This window comes from Stegodyphus dumicola, chromosome 7 (assembly GCF_044657685.1).
Source record: "Stegodyphus dumicola isolate Sdum_Otavi_A_Nest chromosome 7, ASM4465768v1".
Taxonomy (NCBI): domain Eukaryota; kingdom Metazoa; phylum Arthropoda; class Arachnida; order Araneae; family Eresidae; genus Stegodyphus; species Stegodyphus dumicola.
The window spans coordinates 100,471,502-100,497,981 of NC_140774.1; the positions used below are offsets into that span (position 1 = coordinate 100,471,502).

The following is a 26,480-nucleotide window of genomic DNA, read 5'->3' on the forward strand; positions in this document are numbered from 1 at the left end:
TATTTATAGTAACTGTGATACTTATCGGCAACAGAAGAAAAATATTTCCTGAACGAAATATAAGTTTTTAAAATTTACTCCTTGGGATGAAATGTAACTTTTTTTTGGTCCCTTTTGAATAGAAATCTTTTTACGTGACATCGGGGCAAATTTTGGTTTTAGTGTGCAGAAGGGTGCCCCATAGATTGCCGTCAAATATTGACGATGATACTGGTTTTCTGATAACCGAGAATCGACTGTTTCCCCAGTGTTATGGCAGTCATTTTTTTGCTATGTGACAATATTTTATCCCAAGTTTCATTTGATTGGAACATCATAGTTTAGTGATCGAGGGTTATGTAATTTGTAGTACGTATATCACATTCTACAAATCACATATTTTGAATTATTGGAATTTTAGTTGTCAGTGATTGACTGTTGGTTTTCGTTAGCTGTCTGGTTCTAATTAATCGTTGCTCAGTCACTTTTACAAGAAAGTATGTTTGGTAAAATAAATACTTTTTTTTTTTTTTCATTATTTAGAGCGAAAGAATAAGATAGCTGCTAATGATTCATGTAAGAATGAAGGTTTAAATAGTTCTAGGTATGATTGTCTAGTTTGTACAAAAGATATGCATCTGGTTGAATGTAATGATTGATTACATGGCCATGAGTAGGTCTATTAAGAGAAGGGTGCAAAGGTTCATCTTTGTAAGAGGTCTGTAAAGAAGGGTACATGTTTCGAAGAAAGCAAGATGAGTATAATTGATATTTTAATTTTTACTTATTTGTGGGTATATGAAGCTGGAACAAATCTGCTTATTAAGGTGGTGAATGTCTGTTTGAATAAAATTGGTTGACTGAAAGAATAAGTGTGTGTGTATGTATGTGTAAAAAAGAATGAAATGATTGACCATGCTAGTTTATTTGTGGAGCAAGTTTGGCAAAAAGAAGTAAAATAGAGGTAGAAATGGTGAATGGAAAGTGATTATTTGGTTGTATTGAAAGAGGGAGTAGAAGTTTGCATGAAAGACATTTTGTTGGAAGTGTATTTTAAAAAATCCAACCTAAAAAGTCCAATTATCTTGGTCTGGTAGAAAGCTTAGAATCGCTCGGTATTATTTTAATATATTGTCTCAACCTGACCATCCTAGTAAGCTATGTTTGCTTAATGACATGTGTGACCTTCTGTTTCAAGCACGACCATCTTGTGTTCCTTCCTTTTCCTTAAGAGCTCGTTTGTTGATTGAGGAATATTCCATATCTGATATGTCCACCCAAGCAGTACATCATCTTGAAATCCCATCTTGGGAGGATACGGAAATGAAGCTCCTTGATGTTTTCCAGCGCTATAATAAGCAGAACGCTTGCGAGATCGTATAGCAACAACTCTTCTTAAACCACAAATATGAATATAGCTGTCATGTGGCCGTGTATACAGATGGATCAAAAACAGCTTGCCATGTTGGAGCAGGATTTGTTATGGATGACCACATGGAGGGCAGACGCTTGCACTACACTTGCTGTTTTGACATCTGAGCTTACTGCCATATATTATGCGCTTATTTACATATCAAAGCTAAGCCAGAAAAAGTTCATAATTTATACAGACTCGCACAGTGCATTGAAAGCCTTAGGAACCTTTTCCAATACTCGCAATTCTGTTGTTGAAGTTCTAAAATTAAATCTAAGCTTACAGTTGCTTGGATATCAGATTCTGTATTGCAGGGTTCCTGGATAAGCATTGCTGGATTTCCCCCTCCGCCCCGCAGATCAGCGTGAAATTTATAAACAGATTTCAGAATGGTTAGAGAAACAAAGGTTATGCTTTTATCTGTTTTTTGCAGCAATTCCACTTTTTGTTTGATGGACATCAAAACATGCTTTTGCTTTGTCGATCCTTTGGCAGCTCCAGAATCGGAAATTCTTTTTGACATAATCGAAAGTTCAAGCTTACTTTTATAAAATTGCTCTAACAGTCTGCAAAAAATAATAAGCCGGATCCAATTAGAAGATTAAGGAACATTGCAATGTGCAACATTAACTGAAATAGATAATTAGATAATTTTAGCTTAGCTTATACCGTCCGTTATACATTAAACGCGCATGCGTAAGCATACTGTGTGCATGCGTACATGCATTAATGCATGTACGCATGCGCAGAAAGTTTATAGCTTTGAGGTCCGGATTGTAGATCATTCCGGATTAAAGACTTTTGACTGTATTGCTTAACATCTGGACTAGCAACCTAAATACTCTTTGTGTTTAATAAAGTCTCTTTGTACTTTCTGCATATCCATGTGAAAGGTTAGCCCAACTTAAAAACAAGAGGAAATGTTTACATTTTTTACTCATTAGTGTTTTTTTTTTTTTTTTTTTTTTTTTTTTTTTTTTCTTATTCAAATAAAATAGGTAATAGACCCATAATGAATGAGAAAAAGTAAGCAAATAGTTTGCATTTCTTTTGTAAAACTAAAGATAGAATAACTAATGAAAATACTATTACTTCACTTAATAAAGAGATAATCAGTGAATCACAGCATCCACAGTGTTCGTCATGTCCAGACAGCATTAGAAAGAACATTCAAATTGGAGGGGAAAAGAGGGGGAAAAGCCAAAATAACAGGAAAATATGATTCAAACTACTTAAAATTTGGATTTATTGCAGAACCTGGTAGTGAGCTGGATCCACGGCCTCTTTGTATTATCTGTTCTGAGAGTTTATCTAACGATGCTGTGAAACTTTCAAAACTCTAAACACCCAGATTTAGTCAAGAAACTACTTGAATATTTTAAAAGGATGCATAAAAATATGCAAAAACAATTAGGTGCTTTAACCCCTTGAAAACCAGCGTGTAAAGAACGAAGCGCAGCCTTGGGGCCAAACCCCCTGAAATGGAACGCCGCATTTTCAGCAGTTAAGCCTACTTTTACAAAAAAAATTATATAAATCAGCATTTTAATATAATGACCTCAATTTTTGAAGTTATGTTCGTAATGTACTATTTATTAATATATATTAACATAAAGGATATCACATTAATAGAAATAAATTAAACATTTGAAATGGTAAAATTATAACTATAAGCATGAAATCAAATAGTATACATATGAAAACAAAATTACAAATATGAAATGAAAAAAAAAGCAATAATTATCTGTAGGTAATTAAATTGCAATTTAATAATTCTGCTGTGTGTGGAATAATTCAAAACAAGAATCGACACACAGGACTATGGTGGCTTTTTTTGACAAGCATATAAGATACATCACACATCGGAAAAGTTGATATCTTTTCCCCTTCTATAGTAATGCTGTAAAGTTACGTTTTAATTAATCAAGAAGGTCTATAGTAAAATGTTGTTTAAAATAAATGTAAAAAAGGACACCTGGTATGAGTTTTTCTATCATGGAAGTTTGGCAACTTTACACCCGCTATAGTCAGCTAGATGCATTTGCCCACATTCCCCTAACAAAAAAATAGAAAGAAATTCTTAACAATAAACAAACACCAGCATCCCTTTAACTTAAAGACCTGTGATTCCCAGTTTGTTTACACCAAAATCTTTCAAAACCAGAAGTATAGAACAGAAACTGATGCTCGTACATGAAGGTCAAAAGCCACATGACTTAATCGTTGTAAAAACTGTTACCATTTAGCACCAGCTACTGTCATTTCAAAATTAAAATAAATCATTCTATTTCCAAGTTATGTATATGCGACACTGGGCGGTAGAGATGGATCGGAACTCTTCGCGTATACGCGAAGCTGGGCTGCTAAGGGTGGAATTGCTGCGTCGCGTATACACGATGCTGGTCCTGAACGGGTTAAAAAATATGATTGTTGAAGAAGTCCTTATTAAAGGTTTCTTATCTAATAGCATTTCAAATTGCGAGAAATAAAAAGTCATATATGATTGGAGAAGAATTACTGAAGTCTTGTATGTTGGAAGCCTGTGAAGAGGTTTGGGGGGATAAGTGCACAGAAATTGAAAGTAATTCCTTTGTCCACTAACACTGTTATGCACAGAATTGAAGAAATGGATGAAAATATTGAAAGTCAAGTTATAAAAATGGCAAAAAAATTCACCATTTTATTCAATTCAACTTGATAAATCTATGGACATAAGCAACAAGGCACTTCTCCTTTGTTTCGTGAGGGTTAAGTGTGAAGAAAAATTTAAAGAACAACTATTTTGCTCGCTCAACTTGCCAGTTAGAGAAATGAGCTTTGAGAATTTCCTTGAATACAGAATTGAATGAAAAAAATGTATTGGGATATGTACAGACGACGCTCCAAACATGACTGTACATTGCTCAGGAGTTGTTGCAGAGGTGAAGAATGTTAGTCACCCAGACTTTCTACACACTGCATCATACATCGTGAGCATCTTGTGTGTGAAACAAATGTCCTCAGAACTACACTAAGTATCATCAGATGCTATTAAAATCATAAATGAAATTCAGCATAAAGCACTTAATTCTTGAATATTTAAAATACTTTGGAGAGAAATGGGTTCCCAATATACTCATCTTTTTCTTCACACTGAGGTGAGATGGCTTTCAAGGAGCAAAATACTGACTCAACTCCTCGTTTTGCCTGAAGAAATCAAATTATTTTTTCAGCAGCAAAATAATCTGGAATTTCTTGAACTCTTGTTCGACGATGAGTGGGTAACCAAGCTGACATATCTGGCAGATGTTTTTTCTCATTTTAAACGAACAAAACATATCCTTGCAAGGACAACTTAAGGACGTGTTTGCAGTATGAGATAAAATAGATGCTTCTTAAAAAAATATGACACTGCTGGCAAAAGAAAATCTACATATATTTATAAATTTGTTATTTACACTCTAAATTATTACAGAATGTTTCCACGCTAACTTGAGTAGGAGGAAGAGCTGTCACTGTTAGAGCTACTTCTTTTAACTTTTCAGGATAGATTTTTATAAGTTCTAAAAGAGGTGTCTTACAAGCGCAATCATATTTCTCTATTTCTTCAAAGGCCGTGTAGAAATCTTGTTTGTATTTTTTCATTTTTATATCTAAAGGCTCTTGGTTCTTTATTTTCATTTGCATTGCCTTAGCCTTTTCACTATTATCCAAAAATATTTCTTAAAATCTAATTCATCACTAGAAGAGGATGATAGAGACTCAGCTGCAATGTCTGCAGTTTGACTGTCCTGATTCGAATTCTCGAATTGTTTTAAGAATAATTTCATTCTTAGTGAAAGTTCATAGATGACTTTCTTTGCCTTTTTAATTTATTCTTCATCCAAGAAAATTCAGCGTTTCGGATCTCCATATATTGAACCCAGCAAGATCTTATTGTCTAGATGATTCCTTCTACAATAAACCCTCCATTTCAGAAAGAACAAACATCCCATTCTTCCATTCTCGCCTCCTGCCAATTCTTCAGATTGCAGCTTTTTTGTGGCTATATACGGTGTAGAAAGAAGAGTTTCCAATTCTGCAAGATCATTCCACAGTCTTTCTGGCAAATATCACATCCATCCTTATATTTATTTATGAATATGTCAGTAAAATAAAAAAATAACTATTTATTAATGTAGACAGTTTGTAAATAAAAATAATGACTCAGCTTGTCATTAATTTTTTCAATTCATTTTAATTTCATTTCAAATTCAAACTGTCCAACAAATACTGGAGTCGGAGTCGACCTGTTTTTAGCGACTCCAGCTCTGACTCCTTTTACCCCAAAATCTCCCCAACTCCATGACTGTGACTCCACAGCCCTGGAGGCATGGTGCGATAGCAATTGAACTTAGCTGAGCTGTCAGTGCTTGAATGATGCGGATATCGTTTCAAATGTCGCAAGAACAGAAGAATTATAGAGTGATTCTGAAATACAGGTAAAGATATATTGACAGTTACGTTAGTCCAAAAACAGCAATGACTTTTGTGGGAATTTCGTTGACCAATGGGGATTTGAATATGATAAAATAGCCCTTTGAAATATATGCAATAATATTCTGCCAATATTTAAATGTTCCCCAAAACAAAGCAAGATAATTGATATTTTTTAAAGAAATAAACACGTATAATATACATAGTTGATAGTTTGGTTTATCCATGTTTTTTCATTATTCATGACTTGCTTCTCTGTGCTGAGCTCAGAAACTCAAGAGTACATTGTATATAGAATTTTTTCCTCATAAAATTTTCTGTTTGTTATTATAAGGTGCTTTTTATTATTATTTATGAACATGACTATATCTGTGAGCCATTAAGATAGCCAAGCACTTTTTCCACTTCACAATGTAACCAATTTGACTCGTAGTATTTCATTAGTGTTATTACTGATTACTATTATTGTTGATAATTATGAATAATTTTACATTAATATTTATTGCTGATAATTGTTTTTGGAAGTGAAATATGTCAATTAAGGGGAAATTGAGCTTGTGCTAAAAATACTTTGAAGGAAGCAGACATAAAATATCTTGAAATCTAAATTTCTCGTTGGTATTAATGACATTCTAAGCTTGATTTGTGCCTTATTTTTAACTCATTAACCGCCAAAACTATAAGAAATGTTTCTTTTCTCATGAAAATAATAGCAAATCTTAAATTAATCATTTATAACATAAATTTACATTGAAAATAAAACAAATGCTCTTACCTGTGGAAAAAGCGAGTGTTGCGTTCACGCAACGTCAGCGGAATAAGACTACGGATGTGTAGTGAGTAGGATTGTACTCGTGTGATGTTTCTTTCGAGTGGAGCGTAGGATTACTTTTTAGCTGTGTAACGCTTTATAAATCTACAAATCACTTTACTTGTAATTAATTTAAAATTAAAATATACATTGTATTTCTTTTACAAATACAGATTATTTCAATTGAAAGATTCAAGCATGAAAAGCTTGATTACAATCATGATGTAAAGCTATATTACTTTGTATTTATAAACAGTCTGGCTATGGCACTCTTTACAGCAACGTCTTTTGTTATCAACGGACTTTACGATAAAATGTCTACCATCTCCATGCAATGGTTTTTGAATGCTGAATTTATTAGGTCTTCCTGTTGCTGATCTATTTCTGTCTAATTCAATAGGAGTTTGCAAAAGGAATAATGCAATCTCGCGTCTGAAATCTAAAAGAGACTTTATATTTCCAGCAGTAAAAAGTGGTGATATTTAGTAAGTTTAGGTATGGTCTCACCTCATATAATTTATCAGTATTCTCAATTTGACTATTGTCAAATGCAAATTCTGCTTTATTCCTGTACTGAAAAACATGATATCTATTCCCGTACAACAGGAACAGAAATGTCCTTATGAAAAGGCCAATACATTTTTTCTTGAGGTAAATAATGATATCCCATGAGCAATAATATTCCAATAAATCTTCTCATGTTTTTTTTTTTTTTTTTTTTTCTGAGCATATATATTTGTCTGTTCAACGAGAAGAGAGTAAATATCTAAACTTAAAAGAAAATCCAAAATCTGTGCACTAGTTTTATCTTGTTCTTTGTCTTTTATAGTTTCTCTTCTATCTCTTTCTTTATGTTCTTCCTGAGACATAACTGACAGTTCCTTTTTTATCCACTTCAAGTTTTCAGTCTTTTGCTTTTTAAACTTTTTAGTATGACTACAACTGCTTTTAGAAAGCTGAAACTTACTTCTTACGTGAATTTCAACTTCCCCAACAGTATCATTTGGTAAAATATCATTATTTAAAACATTGTCATTCTTCTTCATCACTAGCTTCTGCAGTTTCTGGGGGAAAAACAACAATATCAGTTTCATTCTGGTCATTATTAACATTATAATCATCTGTTTCTTCATCAAAAAATCTTTGAAGAGCTTCTTCAAATGTAAGATACCTCGTTCTAGGAATTTTTAAAGCAGCCAAAACACGAAGACATCGAAAGGAATGAGTGAAAAAGGAGATTGATTACCCGTTTCCTGCTGAAGTTGCGTCAACGCAACACCTATTTTCCCTTCCTTCCCAACAAAAATATAAACATCTGATTGATGTAATGTTCTGATAAACGGTGACCTTGACTAAAAATAGATCACTCATAAAGACTGCGATCCTTTCGTTAAGTATTTTCAGCAAAAATACTCGGTCGAAAATTTTGCTTAAATTTTGCCTAAAGTATGAGATTAATTATTATAAACAAAATGATTGTTGAAGGCAAATATTTTTTTACAGAAATAATCTTCATAATATTCTCTACACAAAGTCATCGGCTGGTATAAAATATCTTAGGTAGTTATATTTATATACGCATTTATTTAGACCGTTGCGTCAATGCAACACCAGCGGTTAATGGGTTAATAAGCATTTTATTGTGAAATATATGCAACTTATTTTGTGTTTTTATTTTGTCAAATTATTTACTTTCAGGTCATATGTTGCTTTTGGTCCTACTTGCAGAGATTTAGGAACATCTGCAAAAAATAAATTTATTACAAATCTGAAGAGCACAATCTGTAGTTTTAAGCGTCTTATTGGGAAAAAATTTAGAGATCCTACATTACAGTATGAACTGTCATATTTACCATTCACTGTTCATGAATTACCAAATGGCAGTGTTGGTGTTAAGGTATGAATATAATTTAATTTTGAAGTACTTTGCTGTTAAAGCATTATAAAAAATTTTTGGTTCATATGTTTTTTCCATATCTTTGTATCAATACTAAACGTAATGATTAATATCAGTAACAAGTATAAATTCTCTAATTTAATGACGAAGAACATGGCCTACATCAGGGATTCTCAACCGCTGATATTTTGGACCAGCACCAGTCTGTTGAAAAATTTGACTTGTCCTCTGAGATTTTTACCTCTCATTGTTAAAAAATTTCTTATTAAAAAAATAATAAAATACAATATAAATAATATGTATGATATTTTTTACATTAATTCCATGGTTTTAGTATCTAGAATCCATAATTTTGTCTTTGAAGGTAGGCAACACTGGAGGGTGTCTGGCAATAACCGCGGAGAAAACAACGCAAGGCGGAAACGTCGTAGGAGAAAATATCGCACTTCTAAAACATCGTGGTGCAAAATATCGTCGTCGAAAATAAAGCGGTTCAAAAACTTCGCAGTTTAAAACAATCTCCGTCGAAAATATCGTAGTAAAAAATAAATTATCTACAAATGATCCCATGGCGATAACATTGCAGATACGCTTTTTTCAAGCTTTAATAACTGTAAATGGATATTCCCATAATGATTTGTGTGCGCAAGATGGAAAGAAGGATAATTTTTACTTTCATATTTTTATTAACTAGTAAATTTTTGCTGATAGAGTAAGAAGGAAACTTAAGCATAAAAATTAATGCAACCTGTAGCACTTAATAGAATTTTAAACCGACATAGTTAACTAACAAAGGCCATTAATAAATCGTACAATCTAAAAAAGATTAGAAAAAGAAAGGCAAGTAACTACATGACGTTATCTATAAACAAAATTGCTTCTGTAAAAAATAAAAAACTTTATTGGCAAATTTTTATTAGTTAATAAAAAATATGAAAGTAAAAATTATCCTTTTTTCCACCTTGCGCTCACAAATCATTATGGGAATATCCATTTACAGTTATTAAAGCCTGAAAAAAGGCGTGTCTGCGATGTTATCATCATACGATCATGTGTAGATACTTTATTTTTTACCACGATATTTTTAAACTGCGAAGTTTTTTAACCTCTTTATTTTCAACAACGATGTTTTGTAGCACGACGTTTTCGCCTAACGTTGTTTTCTCCGCGACGTTTTCGTTCGCGGTGTTTCTGCCGCGATGTTTTCGGCTGTAGCCACACTGGAGAGTGCTCACTGCAGAGGAAACGTTGCAATAATTCTACTGTGCAGAAAAGCAAATTGCACCGAACTGTGTAAAGGAAGCAGTCATCAATTGCAAACATTTTGGAGAACGTTCTGAGGTATCTTCTCTGCAGAGTGCTTTGCTTTCCAAAGTCTGTGCTCATGCACTTTAAAGCCGGCAGGTTTATGATGTTGAGCTCCCCAAACGCTAGTTTTATATGCTGTATATTTCACTCAGTGTTAAATTGTAGTGTGTGTATTGAGGGTCTGCAGTAAATGAGTTCATTTTGGCAAATGTAAAAGTAAGTTTATTGATCATTTTTAATACTTATATAGGCACTAAGGGGGAAAGTGTTTTTTAGCCCTTAATAACACGAACTGTAAACAAAGCACACTAATAAAGTTTTTGAATACCATTTTAATGTCTCAAGAAAATGACAGTGAAATAAAACTTAGATCTCCATCAGGAGAAAAAAGAACACCAACCACTTTTTACCAGACACTACAACCATGAATATTTAAAATATACATTTATTCTTTGGCCCAAATCAGCAGATGTCCAACGTGTATCATTTGCCTTTATATTTTTACAAATGATGCTATGAAACCATAAAAAATAATATGATATTTGAAGTCTTAATTCTGAGCTGGGAAAAAAAAAAAAACTGCATATTTTGAGGGGGGAACAGGAATTAGAATTACAAATAAAAACATTTAAACTAAACTTTGTTCAGAATAAGTCACTACTAAAATGGTGATACCTATTCACACTTAGGATTGTTAAAACTAAAAAAATAATGTAGCGCTAGAGGAAATAAAAGCAGTTTTTGAGACATTTGTTTAGAAATGTTTGGGTTCTTGGCTGCTGATAAAATCAAATTGATTCCTTTATTTAATGATACTTTGAAAAAAAAAAATGTCAGAGAACGTGGAATATCAGTTAAATACACAATATAAAAAAATAAAACTTTTTTTGCAATAGAAATTGATGAATCATGCATTATTTCTAAAATCATTTAAATGCACAAGATAAGGGAATAAAAATTTTTTGCAATACAAATGATGAATCATGCATTCTAAAAAGGTTATCTTACTTTGTTTATTCAGATATATTGATTTTATTTTGGATGGCATAAAAGAAAAATTATTGTGTTGTATAGAATTGGTTTCATACAAAATAAGTGATAAAATTTTTAACATGCTTAATTCTTATGTTATTGAACACTCTTTAAAATGGAAAAACTGCGTAGATGTAAGTACCGATGGAATGGCTAATATGGTTAGTACACATTGTGGTGTTGCTAAAAGAATTCAGCAAGTAGCCAATTCTTTTACTAATACCCACAATATAATCCTCATGCAACACTTAGCAGCACAAAATCTATCCACAAAATTAAATGAGATTTTAGCAGACTTCATAAAAATTCTTAATTTTTTTTAAATAGCAATTCATACAGTAGGTTGGTTACTCACAATATTTTCTCATGACATTGATGCAGAACATAAAAAATTATTACTATTATTATTGCATACAGAAGTTAGATGGCTCTCACAAGGCAAGATTTTAAGCAGGCTTTCTGAATTGAGTGGAAATATTTTTAACCGAGAAAAGAATCCTTTAATACATTTGTATGGTGTAGAATGGTTGCAAAATTAGCATATATAAGTGATATATTTTCATAGACGGTACATAGTCCGAAATCTGGACCTCCAAATATCCAGGCTTTCACTAGCAACCTGTTTAATTTTGCACATATGTTATTTTTTCATAATAAAATGTGGAGAATCCCGATTCTTCAGCACTGACACCAACCTGGCGAATCATTATTTATTTTTAACTTTTGCCACTGCATGACTATCAACACACTGCAGCCTGAAAAATGACTTATACAAATGTCTAAACTTTATTTTAAATATTAGTAATTATATACCAAAGATCGTGGTAATCTTTTATATTAGCATTACACTTGACGATGATTCCAGACTTCAGATAAATTCTGCTGCAAAATGGAGCTTGCGGATGAGGAGAAATTTAACAGTTGTAAATGATACTGATAGACCAAAATATGATATTTACTGCTGTTTAAATTGAGAATAACTGATTTGTTGTTCAGTTAAGCCCAAGACCAGTGCTAGAGCTGGTGCAGCAGAATTTAGGGAAGGCAAAATGTTTAGAATTTAGAGAAGTACTCAGCAACAAAATTAACCCTCTCACTGCGTACTTTTATTATTAAAATAGGTTCAAAAATTGCATATGTTTTATTACATATTTCAAATCTACATATATTTTAGAGTTAAAATTTACAAACATTTTTTGTAAAGCAGCTTTTTTTTTTTTTTTTTTTTTTTTTTTTTTTTCCCCCCCCAATATAGAGTTTAGATCATAGGAAAAGGTTGTCAGAATACGGAAATTGAAGAATAATTATATAAAAGGAAAATTTTGAAAATTAATATTGGTTAAATTATGATTTATTTTATAAAATACAAAGGTAAAACATATATACTAATGAAAATGTTTGCATAATGTAATATTTTGCATATCAGTTTTGCACCACTGTAGAACGTTTTCAATAGAAACTGAATTTTCAGATTCATCACTATCTGCAGAGGAATCCGAGAAATTCTCATCAGTTTCGCTGTAACTATCTTCAATATACTTGAAATCAGAGTCAAAACTACTATCAGTGTCGCAAATATTATCAGCAATACAGGTTATATCACTTGCAAAACGCTTCGTGCCAGACACATTTGATCTCTGAAAAAACGCGCGCAAAATGCTACATTATGTATTCTTGTATATTTGACAGTGTGGCCAGCTAATACCATCTGTTAGCCCACATCTAAATAAACAATTAAACTTCACAGAAAAGCCAAAAGGAAACCTTGAATGGGAAAAGAGCAAATTGCACAGTTAAATAGACGGCAAAAATTCATCCCCATGGAAATCATGGGATGCGCAGCGGGAGGGTTAAGGGATGGTAAAATTTTGAAGGGAAAGCGCTAGGATGCAAAATTTTTACAACTTAAGGAGGCACTTCATAGCGAAATTTAGGACGCACACAGACTGCACTGGGTAGTAAAATGTCTAATGCTGGCCCTTAATTATATATGGGAAATTATTTATTCCAGAATCAGATAAGTGTTAAGCATGTGCATAAATATGCATAAGTATAATCAATGAATAACTCAAATAATTCAGGCTTAACTTCATCAGTGTGTGATAAAAGAAGGAAAAGGTTAGCAGAACAACGTTTCTTTAGTCGCTGGTCTCATGGTGCATCACACCCCTCAGGGGCTCACTTTTGTGAGTACGGGTGTGGCAATCCCGGGGTACCCTAGCCCTTCACCTTCTTAGTGAGACAGGTGTCACGATCCTGGAGCCCCGATGATCTATCCTGTCTTCCATCTCCTCTCCTTTGAACTGATAAATTTTTCTTTGCATTCTCCCTTGCGGCTTTTCTCTTTGGAAGTTGGGGCTTGTCACGAGAAACTGGAAAAGCTCTTGTCTCCAGTTTTCGAGTGTCGAGAAAACTGCCCACGTGTTTGCCGTGCGTGGAGACCCGTGTTGTTGGAAAGGAGGGGCGAGGTACTGTCCCCAACACACTGCTTTGGCTTCTGCTTCAGCTAAACGGGAGGCTCCTTAGTCGTCCTCATGGGTGTCAATCGGCTGGTCACTAGTCCTTGTGTCAGTGGCTTGAGGATAAGCTCTCAGGAGTACTTGCTTTCGGGAAAGCAGACTGTGGGGCTTCAGTTTGCGTATAGGTCTGGCTAACCTTAACACAGGATTCAGTGTTCTCTTGTTGGGCTCCGTGGTGGGCAAGGCCGTCAGAACCGAATCTTTTCTCTTTCAAATATGGCTTATTCTAAGATATATATAATTAGAGACTCTGAAGTCAGTCCCATTAATAGCACCAATTTGGAAAAATCTATTGCTAAAGAAGTGCGTACCTATGCAAATGCAAATAATCCTAACGATTGCCCCCATTTTGTTGTAGTCTTAAGTCCTTCTGGCGAAATCCAAAAGGTATCACCATTTGTAATTCACAAGTACAGTACAGAGTCTGAAATCCGGACATCCATTATCCGGAATGATCTAAAATCCAAAACCACCAACAACGTTTTCTCGTAGGCTTTATGCATAATAAATTAAACATGTGGAGAGTCCCGATTCTTAATTTCACTTCGACACTAAATAAAATACCTTGTTATTGAAGAAACAATCATTTTAGCATAAATTTGTATGATCAGTAATTTGGCTTCCTTGCTACATATCTACTTGGCACACATCTCAAACCGAAACATTCCACATAGATATATCGTTGATTTGCTGCCAACCTGGCGAATCATTATTTATTATACTTTCCTTTCATCACTGCGTATTTATCAAAACATCACAACTTAAGTAATGACTCATGTAACGAAGCCTAAACAATTTTATGTTAATAATTGAATAATAAAAGAGTATGGTAACCTTTTATGTTGACATTAGACTTGGCTATGATTACAGATTTAAGTTAAATGTGCTAAAAAAAAAAAAAAAAAATGTTGATGAGGAAAAATTTACCAAAAATTTCTTTCCATATGCTAAAAATAGATTTTGTTGATGATACTCATAGACCCAAAGATTACATTTAGGGATATTTGAATTAAGAATAACTGATTTGTTATTCACATTAACCCAGAACCAACCCTAGGGCTCGTATGGCTGCACCAGCAAAGAATGGCACCAGATCGCAGAATTTAGGACCCACAGAGACTGCATCAGGTGGTAAGATATCTAGCACCGGCCCGCGATAAGGCTTAAGTATATGTAGGAATTTATTTATTCAGAACTCTGATAAGCCTTAAGCATGTGCAAGAAATAGATATAAATATAATAAATAACTAAACTAATACCATTTAGGCTTAATTGTCTCAGTGCACTATAGAAGCAAGATAAAATTTAACGGAACAACTTGTCATTAGTCGCCAAGCTCATGATGCATAGCCAAATATCTGTAGTGAAGGATAGCTAAATTTTATCATGAGAGCTGCTAATTTTAAAAGTTTTCAGATATCACAAAACAAAGTTGAAATTTTCCAATTAACAGATTTTGTAAAGAAATGTGGAGAAGCGGTAATAAATGAAGATGATATAAAAGAAGTTTTCATTATGATGACGGTGCTTCTCAATCATCAATCAATTAATGAATGAATGGCGAAATCTGTAGTAAGGATCTAGATCCAGAAAATACCCTTACCGATAGTGTAGAAAGTGACAAAGAAGTTACTGAAAACGAGAAAATTTTGATTGACAAGTTAGTCAGGATTCTCGAAACAGCAGTTACTTCAACACTGTAACTGAACAAAATATTATGTCTGTCTATAGAATTAAACAGAAAGTATTAGCAGGAAAAAAACAAAGCAACTTACATTGAAAGAAATGTTTAAAATAAACACAAATCTATTCAGCTTTTTCTTTTTTTTTTTTTTTTTTTTTTTTTTTTTGCAAATTTTGATACCCTTTAGATCATAAATACTTCATTATTTCATAACTCACGATTTCATATTTTTTAATTTTATAATTTGTACTTGCCATCTTACTAGATTGAAATTGATGATCTAATATCCGGAATTGCCGAAGTCCCAATGAGTCCGGATTTCGGACTTTGTACTGTATATTCATTCCTTCATTGGTGATCCAAAAAACATAAAGCATCTCCGGTCTGGAGATTTGCTTATCGAGACTATTTTGGCTGTACAGTCTGCCTTCCTCTTATGATTAACCAAGTTAGGGCAAATTCATGTAACTCTATCAGCACATAAAAACACTTAATCTTTGTAGAGGTGTAATCTCGGAAGTCAACCTTCTGTCTGTTTCTGAAGAAGAGTTCATTTCCGAGCTAGCCAATCACAACGTCAGTGCTGCCAGGCGGATCAAGATGAGTAAGGAAGGTCAGTCGGTTGATACAAAATACGAAATGCTGACCTTCAAATCACCTGATCTACCTAAGAATATTGAAGCCGGATACCTCAATAGTCCTGTATGACCATACATTCCAAAAATGATGCGATGTTTCCAGTCCCAGCGTTTTTGTCACTAAGATCTCGTGCCATGGCAAACTCGCGTGTGCACGTTGCACTGTCGTTGTCCATGATAGTGACGCATGTACTGCTGCCCTGCTGTGCATAAATTGCATGGGTGAACATGCAGCTTTCTGATGCTCATGTCCCAAATGGAAAGTAGAGAGGGAAGTTCAGGCTATTAAAATTGTGATGAATATATCATATGCAGAAGCAGAAAGATAGTCAAAGGCACTCAACCACGAATGTCTTTCGCTAGTGCTGCCAAATTAACAGGGTCTGTTGGTACCCAAACTTCAGTAGCACACAAACACCAGCACCTAAAACCCAACCCACAATGAGCAAGCCAGAAACAGACAAACCAACCCACGAAATACAGAAAACAGGAACTTTAATCCCAAACAAATAAAATAATAAAAAAAAAAAAAACTCACCAAAAAAGTAATAAACAAACACAGAAGTGTAAGTAATAGTTCATTTGATGAAATGATTTCAGACTTCTTTGATTCAAATAACATGGAAGTAGAGCAAGGGTTAGAAATTCCCAAACATATACTTCCACACAAAACCAAAATGCAGCACAGAAGACTAAGCACCATTCATAAATGGCCACTCTCATGTCATGGAACTGTCGTGGTTTCCACCAAAATCTTGTTCACATCAAACACCTGATCGATGTCTATCATCCTGTGTGCTTGGCAGTTCAGAAAACTCTGTTGAAACCAGAACGTCAGGTTAAGCTATGGAGGTACAATTCAAACAGGAAAGATAATCCTGATGGCAGTTGTGTCTGTGGAAGCGTAGGAGTTCTAGCATCACTTGGCTACCCTTCCAGCTATATCTCATTACATGTGAGCCTCCAAGCTGTAACCATGTCAGTAAATATATGAAATTTAGTTTCGATCTGTTCTCTGTACCTGCCTCCAAATCAACACATCGATCAATGAGATTTAGATTATTTAATAAAAGAGCTGCCTGAACTCTTTATCATAGTAGGTGACTTTAATGCCCATAGCCCACTCTGGGAAAGTAAGGATATATATTCTTGAGGCAGGCAGATAGAGCAAATGATTGAAGATCACTGCCTCTGTCTCCTCAAACAATAGACAAAATACCTACTTCCATGAGCCTACTAGAACCTTTAATGCTATCGATCTTGCAGTCTGTTCACCATCTCCTTTACCTTTTACTTTGCTCAATGTAAATCCTTATAATAGTGATCATCTTCCCATCTTTGTTACTCTTTCACAAGAAGTAAATCCTTGTTTAGAGTCCTTCACTTCATATATGACAGGGCAGACTGGGAACTTTTCTCATTTATTGCAGAGCTCACAGAAGAAATGGTTACAATGTGCCCATCGATGAAGCAGTGAAATCGGCTGCTGATACTTATTATGCAGGCAGCGGCAGTTTCTATACCTATGACATCAGGAAAAGTACGAAAAATTCCAAAGCCATGTTGGAACAATAAGTGCCAGGAAACTCTGAGACAGCTAAGAAAGACTTGGGGAACTCTCCATAGGTACCCAACTCTGTCAAATTTCATAGCCTTCAAAAGAACCAAAGAAAATGCAAGGAAGTTAAGATGTAAGAGCCAGAGAGTTTCGTGGATATCCAAATGTGTCTGGGATAACATCATCAATGCCATCTAAACCAGTCTGGGAAAGAGTTAGAAAAGCATCTCGAATATACACTCTTAGATAAAAAAAAAAAAAAAAAAAAACGCACCAAGGAGTTATCTGGATAGGACGAAAATCGGTAGAAGCGATGTACATATACGGAAAAACAAATGATTACAGTTTGAGAAAAATTGGCTGATTTATTGAAGTGATAGAGCTTTATAAAGTGAAAAAGTCAGTAACGCATTTGTCCACCTCTGGCCCTTATGCAAGCAGTTATTTGGCTTGGCATCGATTGATAGAGATTGTGGATGTCCTGCTGAGGGATATCGTGCCAAATTCTGTCCAACTGGCGCATTAGAACGTCAACATCCTGAGCTGGTTGGAGGGCCCTGCCCATAATGTTCCAAACGTGCTCAATAGGAGAGAGATCCAGTGAGCTTGCTGGCCAAGATAATGTTCGACAAGCACTAAGGCAAGTAGTAGAAACATGTGCAGTGTGAGGGCGGGCATTATCTTGCTGAAATGTAAGCCGAGGGTGGCATGACATGAAAAGCAACACAACGGGCCTTAGAACTTTGTCGACGTTTGCTGTGCTGTAAGGTTGCGACGGATGACAACCAAAGGGTTCCTACTATTGAAATGGCACCACAGACCATCACTCCTGGTTGTCGGCCTGTCTGCCGGAAGACGGTCAGGTTGGTATCACACTGCTGTCCGGAGCGTCTCCGGACTTGCCCTCACTGGTCATCGGGGCTCAGTTCAAAGCGAGACTCATCACTGAAGACTATCCTACTCCAATCAGTGACATTCCAGTGCGAATGAAACCGACACCACTGTAAACGGGCTTCACGTTGTACAAAGGTCAATGGTAGTCGGCGCAAGGAGTGTCGTGACCTCAGTCCCCTTTCTGTGAGCCGTCTATGAATGGTCCTTGTGGTCACTGAAGTATTAGTTGCACGTTGCAGTCGATGATAATGATGCATCTGGGGCTATGAGTGCCGCTCTGTCGATTGCTCGATCTTCATGTTCTGTCATTTCTCGAGGCCTACTGCTTCCTTCTTGACGCTATGTGTGGCCATGGTTCACCCATTCCTCCCAACATTGTCTAATAGTGGCATCGCTCCTGCTCAAATGTTGAGCTTTTCGCCGATAAGACCAACTGGCTTCTTTGAGGCCAACTACATGACCTCTCTTAAATTCTGACATCTGCGCACATCGTTTGCACCCCTGTGTGCAAGGCATAGTTACTGTCTACCAGAGTACACGGAATGAAATGACTGAAGAAATTACAGACAATTTCTTTCCTGTCCAAAAAAAGCATGAAAACCTACAGTAAAATACAGAATTACGATGCAGTTTTGTTACTATTCATGAAAGGTAGATATTTGTGGTCAGGCACTTTTCAAATTATATGCAAACTTCTTACATACATGCGACTTAAGTACTTGTCGCCGATAGTTTATTCAGGTTTTGTAGCGGTCCTTACAAGTGCTTATAAGTCCTTATATTTGAAAATAAAATATAAAAGCCCTTATAGGTGCTTACTTTTTCTTTAAAGCCTCTTTTTTTTTTTTTTTTTTTTAAATGAACGTGCATTTTTTTCCCGTTCCGAAGCCGAAACTAAATAAACAACTTTTCTTATATGCAATGTCAGATGGCATATACTCCCGGAAATTGCTTTTCCCCCCTTTCTCTGCATTACCGTAACCTATGGTGCGCGCGAGAGTACAGACAGGTGTACGTCGTTCTATTGGTTAAAGAATTGCAAAAATGGTAGAAAATTCCATTACATTCGGTATTCTTTTCCTCCCACCCAAATACTACACACGTTTGAATTTCTATCAAGATTTTAATAATTTGCATTCTCGTTCCGCGTGGTCAGTTATTATGATCGTTATGCTTATATTATGAGTATATGCATGAATATTTATAATAATATGGTTGCAGTAACTGCTGTAGTATAGATAAACTTCCAAAAATGGGTGTGTTTTTACACAGATTAGCTTTCTAGGGAATAATATTCGGAATGGCTTAAATAAAAGGAAGGTAATCGAATAGTGAAAATAATTGCTTTCCCCCCCAATACATTATACAGTACGGAGGTTGGGAGGTTCTCCACTTTCTCCGCAAAATTATTGAAGCAGCGGATTGCCCCCCCTACCCAACCTAAGCGAAGATTGATTCTATTCCGGAAATTTAACGCAGTCTGTTGAAAATTAGAATCAGAAACACCCAAAATTAGTAAGTCTCTTTCTTTTCCTTTATTTAGTGGCCCACCAGCGGCCGAGCGGTAAAGTCGCTGAACACTGGTAGTTCGGTCCGAGGTTCGAATCCCGCGAACGGGCTGGCTGCATGGGCGTTTTCGTGGTTTTCCCTATGTGTAACGTGTATACGAGCCAGTTTCCCTTAGAAAGTCCTCCACGAAGGCATCCCTCCCCTTAGGCAGATAGCCCTCGAGGCTTTGCCATGATCACACACACACACGTCCTTTATTTAGTTCTTTATTCTCTGAATACCGGCAGCTGTTGATTCCGATTGCGTAATATCACATGTTGAAGAATTACGCCGCACGTATTGCGCAATAACATTTCCGGTATTTTGCAGAGATAATTAATTTTGATGTTCCTTCTGAGATTTGTTTATGAACACTTAAAAGAGTTTTCTGTGCTTTCTAAGTAGAACATTTCTCAGTTGCGTTGGTCTGTTTTTATATGATGCACGTATCGAAATGTCAAAATCATTTATTTAGCCGAGAAATCTAAAGAACGGCTACTATCTCCCCCCACTCCTCTTTTTCCAGTTACTATCCGGAATATTTGGCAATTTCCGAGTATGCGGGTTAGTTAAGCTTTTACTGTTAAAGAAGACTGCATGAAGCAATTTCCCGTCTTCTGATTTCAGAAATGTGCCTCTTTTTTACCTAAATTACTTTGCTTGGAATATATGTTAAGGGAAAACTGTTGTGCAATGAAAATTTAGAAATTGTTCAGAATTTTGATTTAAGTTAAATTATTTAAATATTAATATGAGTGAAAAAATAAATTGTATTTTTTATTAGGTGCCACACGAATACAATAGATATGGCTTATTATTATTTATTTTCTATATTTTGAACTGAAATTTCATCATTAAATCTTGTAATATAGTTTAGTTCTGCATAGTTTTTTTTTTTCCCCTCTTCTCATTGTAAACTAATTCTGTAAATTGAACTATCATTTAAAATTTTAAAAAAAGTTTATTGTTTTCCATGGTTGAGGTAATGCTCATTTTCTTAATAAATATTCATTGCTTATATTTTAAATTACAAGTCTTTTTAATTTTTCTTTTAAGGTTATGCAGTTGTGTATAGTATAATTAGACAGGTGCTTATTTTTTCCTTAAAATGTGCTTGAAAAGTGCTTATAGGTGCTTATTTTTTTAACTAAAATGTGGCTATGAACCCTGTTATTGGTTGCTTGCATAATTGTAAATTGTTTTATTCTCCGTGCAGTGCAGCGTGTGACGAATATTACGAAAAAGCTACGCCGGAAAAATTAAAAATACAAGAGCATGTGCATTTAACATTTAATAAATTTAACATCTATATATAATAGAATTCGGAAATATGCAACCCGCGAAAATCGGCAACGATGAAAAAACAAATAAAATGAAATAAATAAATATGTTTATTATGTGCGGCTTAAGTGTCTGTTTGTAGCCGATAGTTTATTGGTTTTTTGCATAACTGTACTAGCCAATGTGGTGAAGTTGCCACGGCACATGGTTGCCGTTTCAATTGAGACGTAGACAATTTCCTGTAAAACTTGCCTTTGCTATGATCATCAATAAGTCTCAGGGACAAACGCTTAAGCATGTTGGCATTTTTTTACCTGAGCCTGCATTTGGACATGGTCAACTTTATGATGCCTGTTCAAGAGTTCATGAAAGAACGGACGTAAAATTGAAAATAATTGATGGTCCTGTGCAAGGCGAGCTTAAACATGAAAGAAATGTTGTGCACAAAATGATCTCTGACATGTGATTTAACATTTTGTTATTTAAATCATCTTTATTTATTGAGCTCTTAAGAAATTCCAGTGGTTTCCTTAATTGCACTCTACTTTAAAAAGTAAGCAAGTAGAAGGGGGAAACCCCATGGGGCAATAAGCAAAGGGGCGTCCTCGCCGCCTGCCCCGGGTAATTCAGTTTGAATTAGCACACACCTTTGCACAAATCATTTTAATTACAGTTTATAATATCTAAAACAGCGGTCATTTTGTATGACCGCCGGGCTTTCTAGTTTATCATATTTGGATTGAAAACATTAATCGGAAATACACAATAGGAATTGTATGAAATTGTGCAATTATCGAAATACAGTGTGCAAATTCCTTTTCCTTCTCGACAAAATAATGAAAAATTTGAAGCTATATTTTTCTGTTTTGTTCTAAAATATATTTGCTGTTTGATATTATCAAAAGAAGCGAAACCACCTGTAATTTCTTGGTCCAAAAATTCAAGAATATTACGCAACGGCGCTATTTCGTGTTTCATATTAAAAGTAAAACTCGATTTCTGAGTATTTTATACATGTCTGCCTGATCTCGTTTTCGTATACATTTCAGTTAATATTTTTATACTTCGTAAGTTTCGAGTATCGGAAAAGCAGTTCTGCTAAACGCAGTAATAAAATATAATCATAATAGAAGTACTGCGAAATATTTAAATGAGACCCGATGCAAATTTTATGTATTTTTGTTTGAGAATAAATAAAACCTCTTTAGGGAAATGTATCTTTGTTTCATTTCGAATATTTTATAAAGTAGATTTGTGTGATTTCTCGTCACTCAATAATGCTGATCGCATCTGGTGCAACATTTTTGGTGAGAGATGAACAGATCTGGATTAGGAGAAAATGATATGATAGAAGTACATTTTTTCTTTACATTTCCTCAGTCTATTTAACGACCATCAGATAGGCTTGTTTCCTAGTAATGTTTTAAATGAATTTATTGAACAGTAAATCAATAATTGCATATTTGTTGAACGCTGAGATAATAAAACCAGTAAGAAATAGAAAGTGCAACGAAGATACTCCTTTGCAAATTTCATCTAATGGTTTGGAATGATAGGATTTCCGCACTAGTAGACATTTGAACGCTTTTCCTATTATTTATTTTGTTCTTTTCATTTTTTCCTTATCATCATCTTCTCTATTACAAAATCATTTTCTGCGTTTTCAAGTAATCGGAGGATCACGGACAAAATATTCTTATGTATGCTAATTATGAAAATATTCAAATTTTATCTTTAGGAATAATCGAAAAATGAACTTAAAATAAAATTTTTAAGAAGTTTTAATTAGAAATCTAATGTTTAACTTTACTCATAAGTACTTGAAACTCTTAACATAAATGCTGACAACTGAAAGTTATAATTTTTTATTTTTTTCGTTAGCATCACTTTACATTATGAAATTTACGGTTATATACATGGCCAGGTAACTTCTTGACTCTACTAGATTTTTAAAATAGTTTCGCAGAACATCTTAAATATGTATTTAAAATAACAAATGTAGTAAGTTGCAAGCAGTATAATAAATTGAAAGATTAAAAAAATATATACATACGATTAGGAAAGACAGTATTTTGATGAGCACACATTCTAGAATAGATAATGTTCTCATTTTCTTCACTCTTGAAATACACTCTTAGATGGGGTGGGGTGGGGGAACGATGCACTAAGAAGGAGTTATTCGAATGGGACCAAAAATGGTAGAAGTCATGTACATGTACAGAAAAACAAATGATTATAGTTTGAGAAAAATTGGATGATTTATTGAAGTGATAGAAAACCAGTAACGTGTTTGTGCACCTCTGGCCTATTATGCTAGCAGTTATTGGCCTTGGCATCGATTGATAGAGGTTGCAGATGTACTCCTGAGGGATATTGTGCCAAATTCAGTCCAACTGGCGCGTTAGATCGTCAACATCCCGAGCTGGTTGGAGGGCTCTGCCCATAATGCTCCAAACGTGCTCAATAGGAGAGAAATCCGGTGACCTTGTTGGCCAACGTAATGTTCGGCAAGCAGTAGAAACATGTGCAGTGTGGGGGGCGGGTCTTATCTTGCTGAAAGGTAAGACCAGGGAGCGTGACATGAAGGACAACACAACGGGCCTTGGAACTTCGTCGACGTACCCCTGTGCTGTAAGGTTGCAGCGAATAACAACCAAAGGGGTCCTACTATGAAATGAAATGGCACCCCGGACAATAACTCCTGGTTGTCGCCCTGTCCCGGAAGACAGTCAGGTTGGCATTACACCTTTGTCTGGAGCTTTACCAGACTCTCCTTCGCTGGTCATCGGAGCTCAATCCAAAGTGGGACTCATCACTAAAGACTATTCTACTCCAATCAGTGACATTCCAGTGCGAATGAACCCGACACCACTGTAAATGGGCTTGATGTTGTACAGAGGTCAATGGTAGTCGGCGCAAGGGGCGCTGTGACCTCAGCCCCCTTTCTGTGAGCCATCTATGCATGGTCTTTATGGTCACTGAAGCACTAGTTGCACGTTGCAATCGATGATAATGATGCATCTGGGGCTGTGAGTGCCGCTCTGTCGATTACTCGATCTTCATGTTCTGTCGTTTCTCGGGGCCTACCGCTTCCTTCTTGATGCTGTGTGCGGCCATGGTTCACTCATTCCTCCCAACATTGTCTAATAGTGGCATCGCTCCTGCTCAAATGTCAAGTTATTCGCCGATAAGGCCAACCGGCTTCTTAGAGCCCAACTACATGGCCTCTCTCAAATTCTGACATCTGTGCATATCGTTCGCGCACCTGTATGCGAGAATCGTAATTTCTCCTCTTAAATATCCTGCCAGTTGTGCAGATCAGGTGCATTGTAGCGACAAGCGTTCATTCATTGGCAGCCAAAATGTAAAATTTTTCATTTTCCGTCGAAACCTGTATGCATATCAATTTGTGTCCAGTTTGCTTTATATCTTCTCGGTGCATCTTTTTTTTTTTTTTTTTTTTTTTTTTTTTTTGTCTAAGAGTGTATAATGACCGTTATTTCTGGAAAAAAAGAAATTGCGAGCACCATCGGTGAAACATTTATTGCTTTTTCTTCCAGCAATAATTATCTACCACCATTTCTTTCTGTTAAGTAGCAATTGGAGAAAATTCCCATTGCATTTAATTCTTCCAACTCAGCCTTATAATAGTGATTTTACGATGGACCAGCTGAAAAGAGTTTTATCGCAGACACGTCTAGGTCTGCGATAAAACTCTTTTCTAGAATAGAAGTCTAGTCCAGGTCTAGATGGTATTAGTTACGAAATGCTGAAGCATCTGTCGTATAAGTCATTGACTGCCCTTCTCGCTCTTTATAACCGAGTGTGGAAGGATCATATTTTCTCAATGGGTGGAAAAGAGCTGTTGTTATTCCTGTACCTAAACCAGGAAAAGACCCGAAGGATCCCTCCAACTATCGGCCTATTGCACTTATGAGTTTCATGTGTAAGGTGTTTGAAAAAATGGTAAACAGCCATCTAGTCTATTCTTGGAAAAGAATCATACCATGTCGCCTTATCAGAGCGGTTTTCGAAAAGGAAGGACAACCATGGATAACATGCTTCTTTTGGAAACATCCATTCGTGAAGCCTTTGTGAAAAGAAACCGTCTTGTCTCTGTCTTTTTTTATATTGAGAAAGCTTATGATAAGGCATGGAAATATGGTATATTGCATGATCCTCACAACTCTGACTTTGCACGGCAACCTGCCTATTTTCATTAAAAAATTTTCAAGGAGAAGGAATTTTCAAGTCAAGATTTGTACTGTCTTATCAGATGTTTTTCTACAAAAAGAGGATGTGCCTCAAGGCTGTGTGCTCAACGTTACTTTGTTCACATTAAAAATGAACTTCCTTCCAGTATTTCAGGATCGTTATATGTTGATGATTTGCAGATTAGCTGTCATGGGGCAGACGTGCAAAGGCAACTACAAATTGCTCTGAACCGAATTCAGGACTGGTTAAACAAACAAGGATTCTTGTTTTTGTAAATAAGAAATTATAGAAAATAATTTTGTAAATAAGATTCTTGTTAAATAAGAAAAATCTGAAATCGCCAAAGTCCCGACAAGTTCGGATCTCAAACTTTGTACTGTAGTAAATATTTTTAGATCATTAAAAAATGTAAGAAAGAAAAATAAGAGTGTAAGTTTGCACAGACATCTTGATTTGCTGTAAGCAACAAAATTTTTTAATTAAAGAGAAAATATTTGTTCACTATATGTTACATATATTTGATACTAATTGCTATTTTTGTTTTTAGGTTTCATATTTAGGAAATGAAGCAATTTTTACTGTTCCTCAAATAGCTGCTATGTTAATAACAAAATTGAAAGATATTACCGAAACAGCCCTTGCAAGTAAAGTTACAGATTGTGTGGTTTCTGTAAGTATACATTCTGAAAATTTGTGTATAGTTAAGTGATACTTTTTTGATGATTTTGAAAAGATGTAAAATATTAAAATGCTTTTATACTTTTTGATTATCCACCTCTGCCTCCAAAGAGGTGTCAGGCTAATATGCAAGGCAAGAGCCATTTTGAAAATGGTCACCAACTAAGAACTCCATAAAACTGCAGTGAATCTGTAAGCTTTTCCTTCATCCTTAGTGCTTGCCTTTATGATATAATTACAAAAATATCTGGTTAATAAGCGTCAGGACCAAAGTTCTTATCCCGATGAGAGTATTGTTCATTTTTAATGTTTCCTGCTTCAATAAACCTAATATTTATTTCTACAATAGCGCTCAAAATGGGGTAGGTGATAATTCATCATCACCTAGATTTGTGAATGGGTCCCATCTTCCACAGTCACCCTGTAATTGGGGAAGAATGGAATTTAAAGTATTTTCTTTCTTAATGTGTGCCTTTGTGCTATAATATAAAGCACGTCCGAATGGCAGTCAGAAAATCTAGAGTTAGAATCCTGGTGAGGACATGTGTCATTTTTCATTTTCTGCTCCT

The 26,480-nt window shown here is 35.1% G+C and overlaps 1 protein-coding gene across 1 annotated transcript in view; it reads left to right on the top strand.

Annotated features, from left to right (window-relative positions):
* The window catches only part of LOC118200801 (heat shock 70 kDa protein 4-like), a 110,873-nt gene that overhangs the window by 637 nt on the left and 83,756 nt on the right, over nt 1-26,480 (top strand). The window contains exons 2-3 of the mRNA XM_035372762.2: nt 8,358-8,556; nt 25,781-25,903. Coding sequence (XP_035228653.1) covers nt 8,358-8,556; nt 25,781-25,903 — 322 coding nt within the window. The remainder of the gene's footprint in view (nt 1-8,357; nt 8,557-25,780; nt 25,904-26,480) is intronic.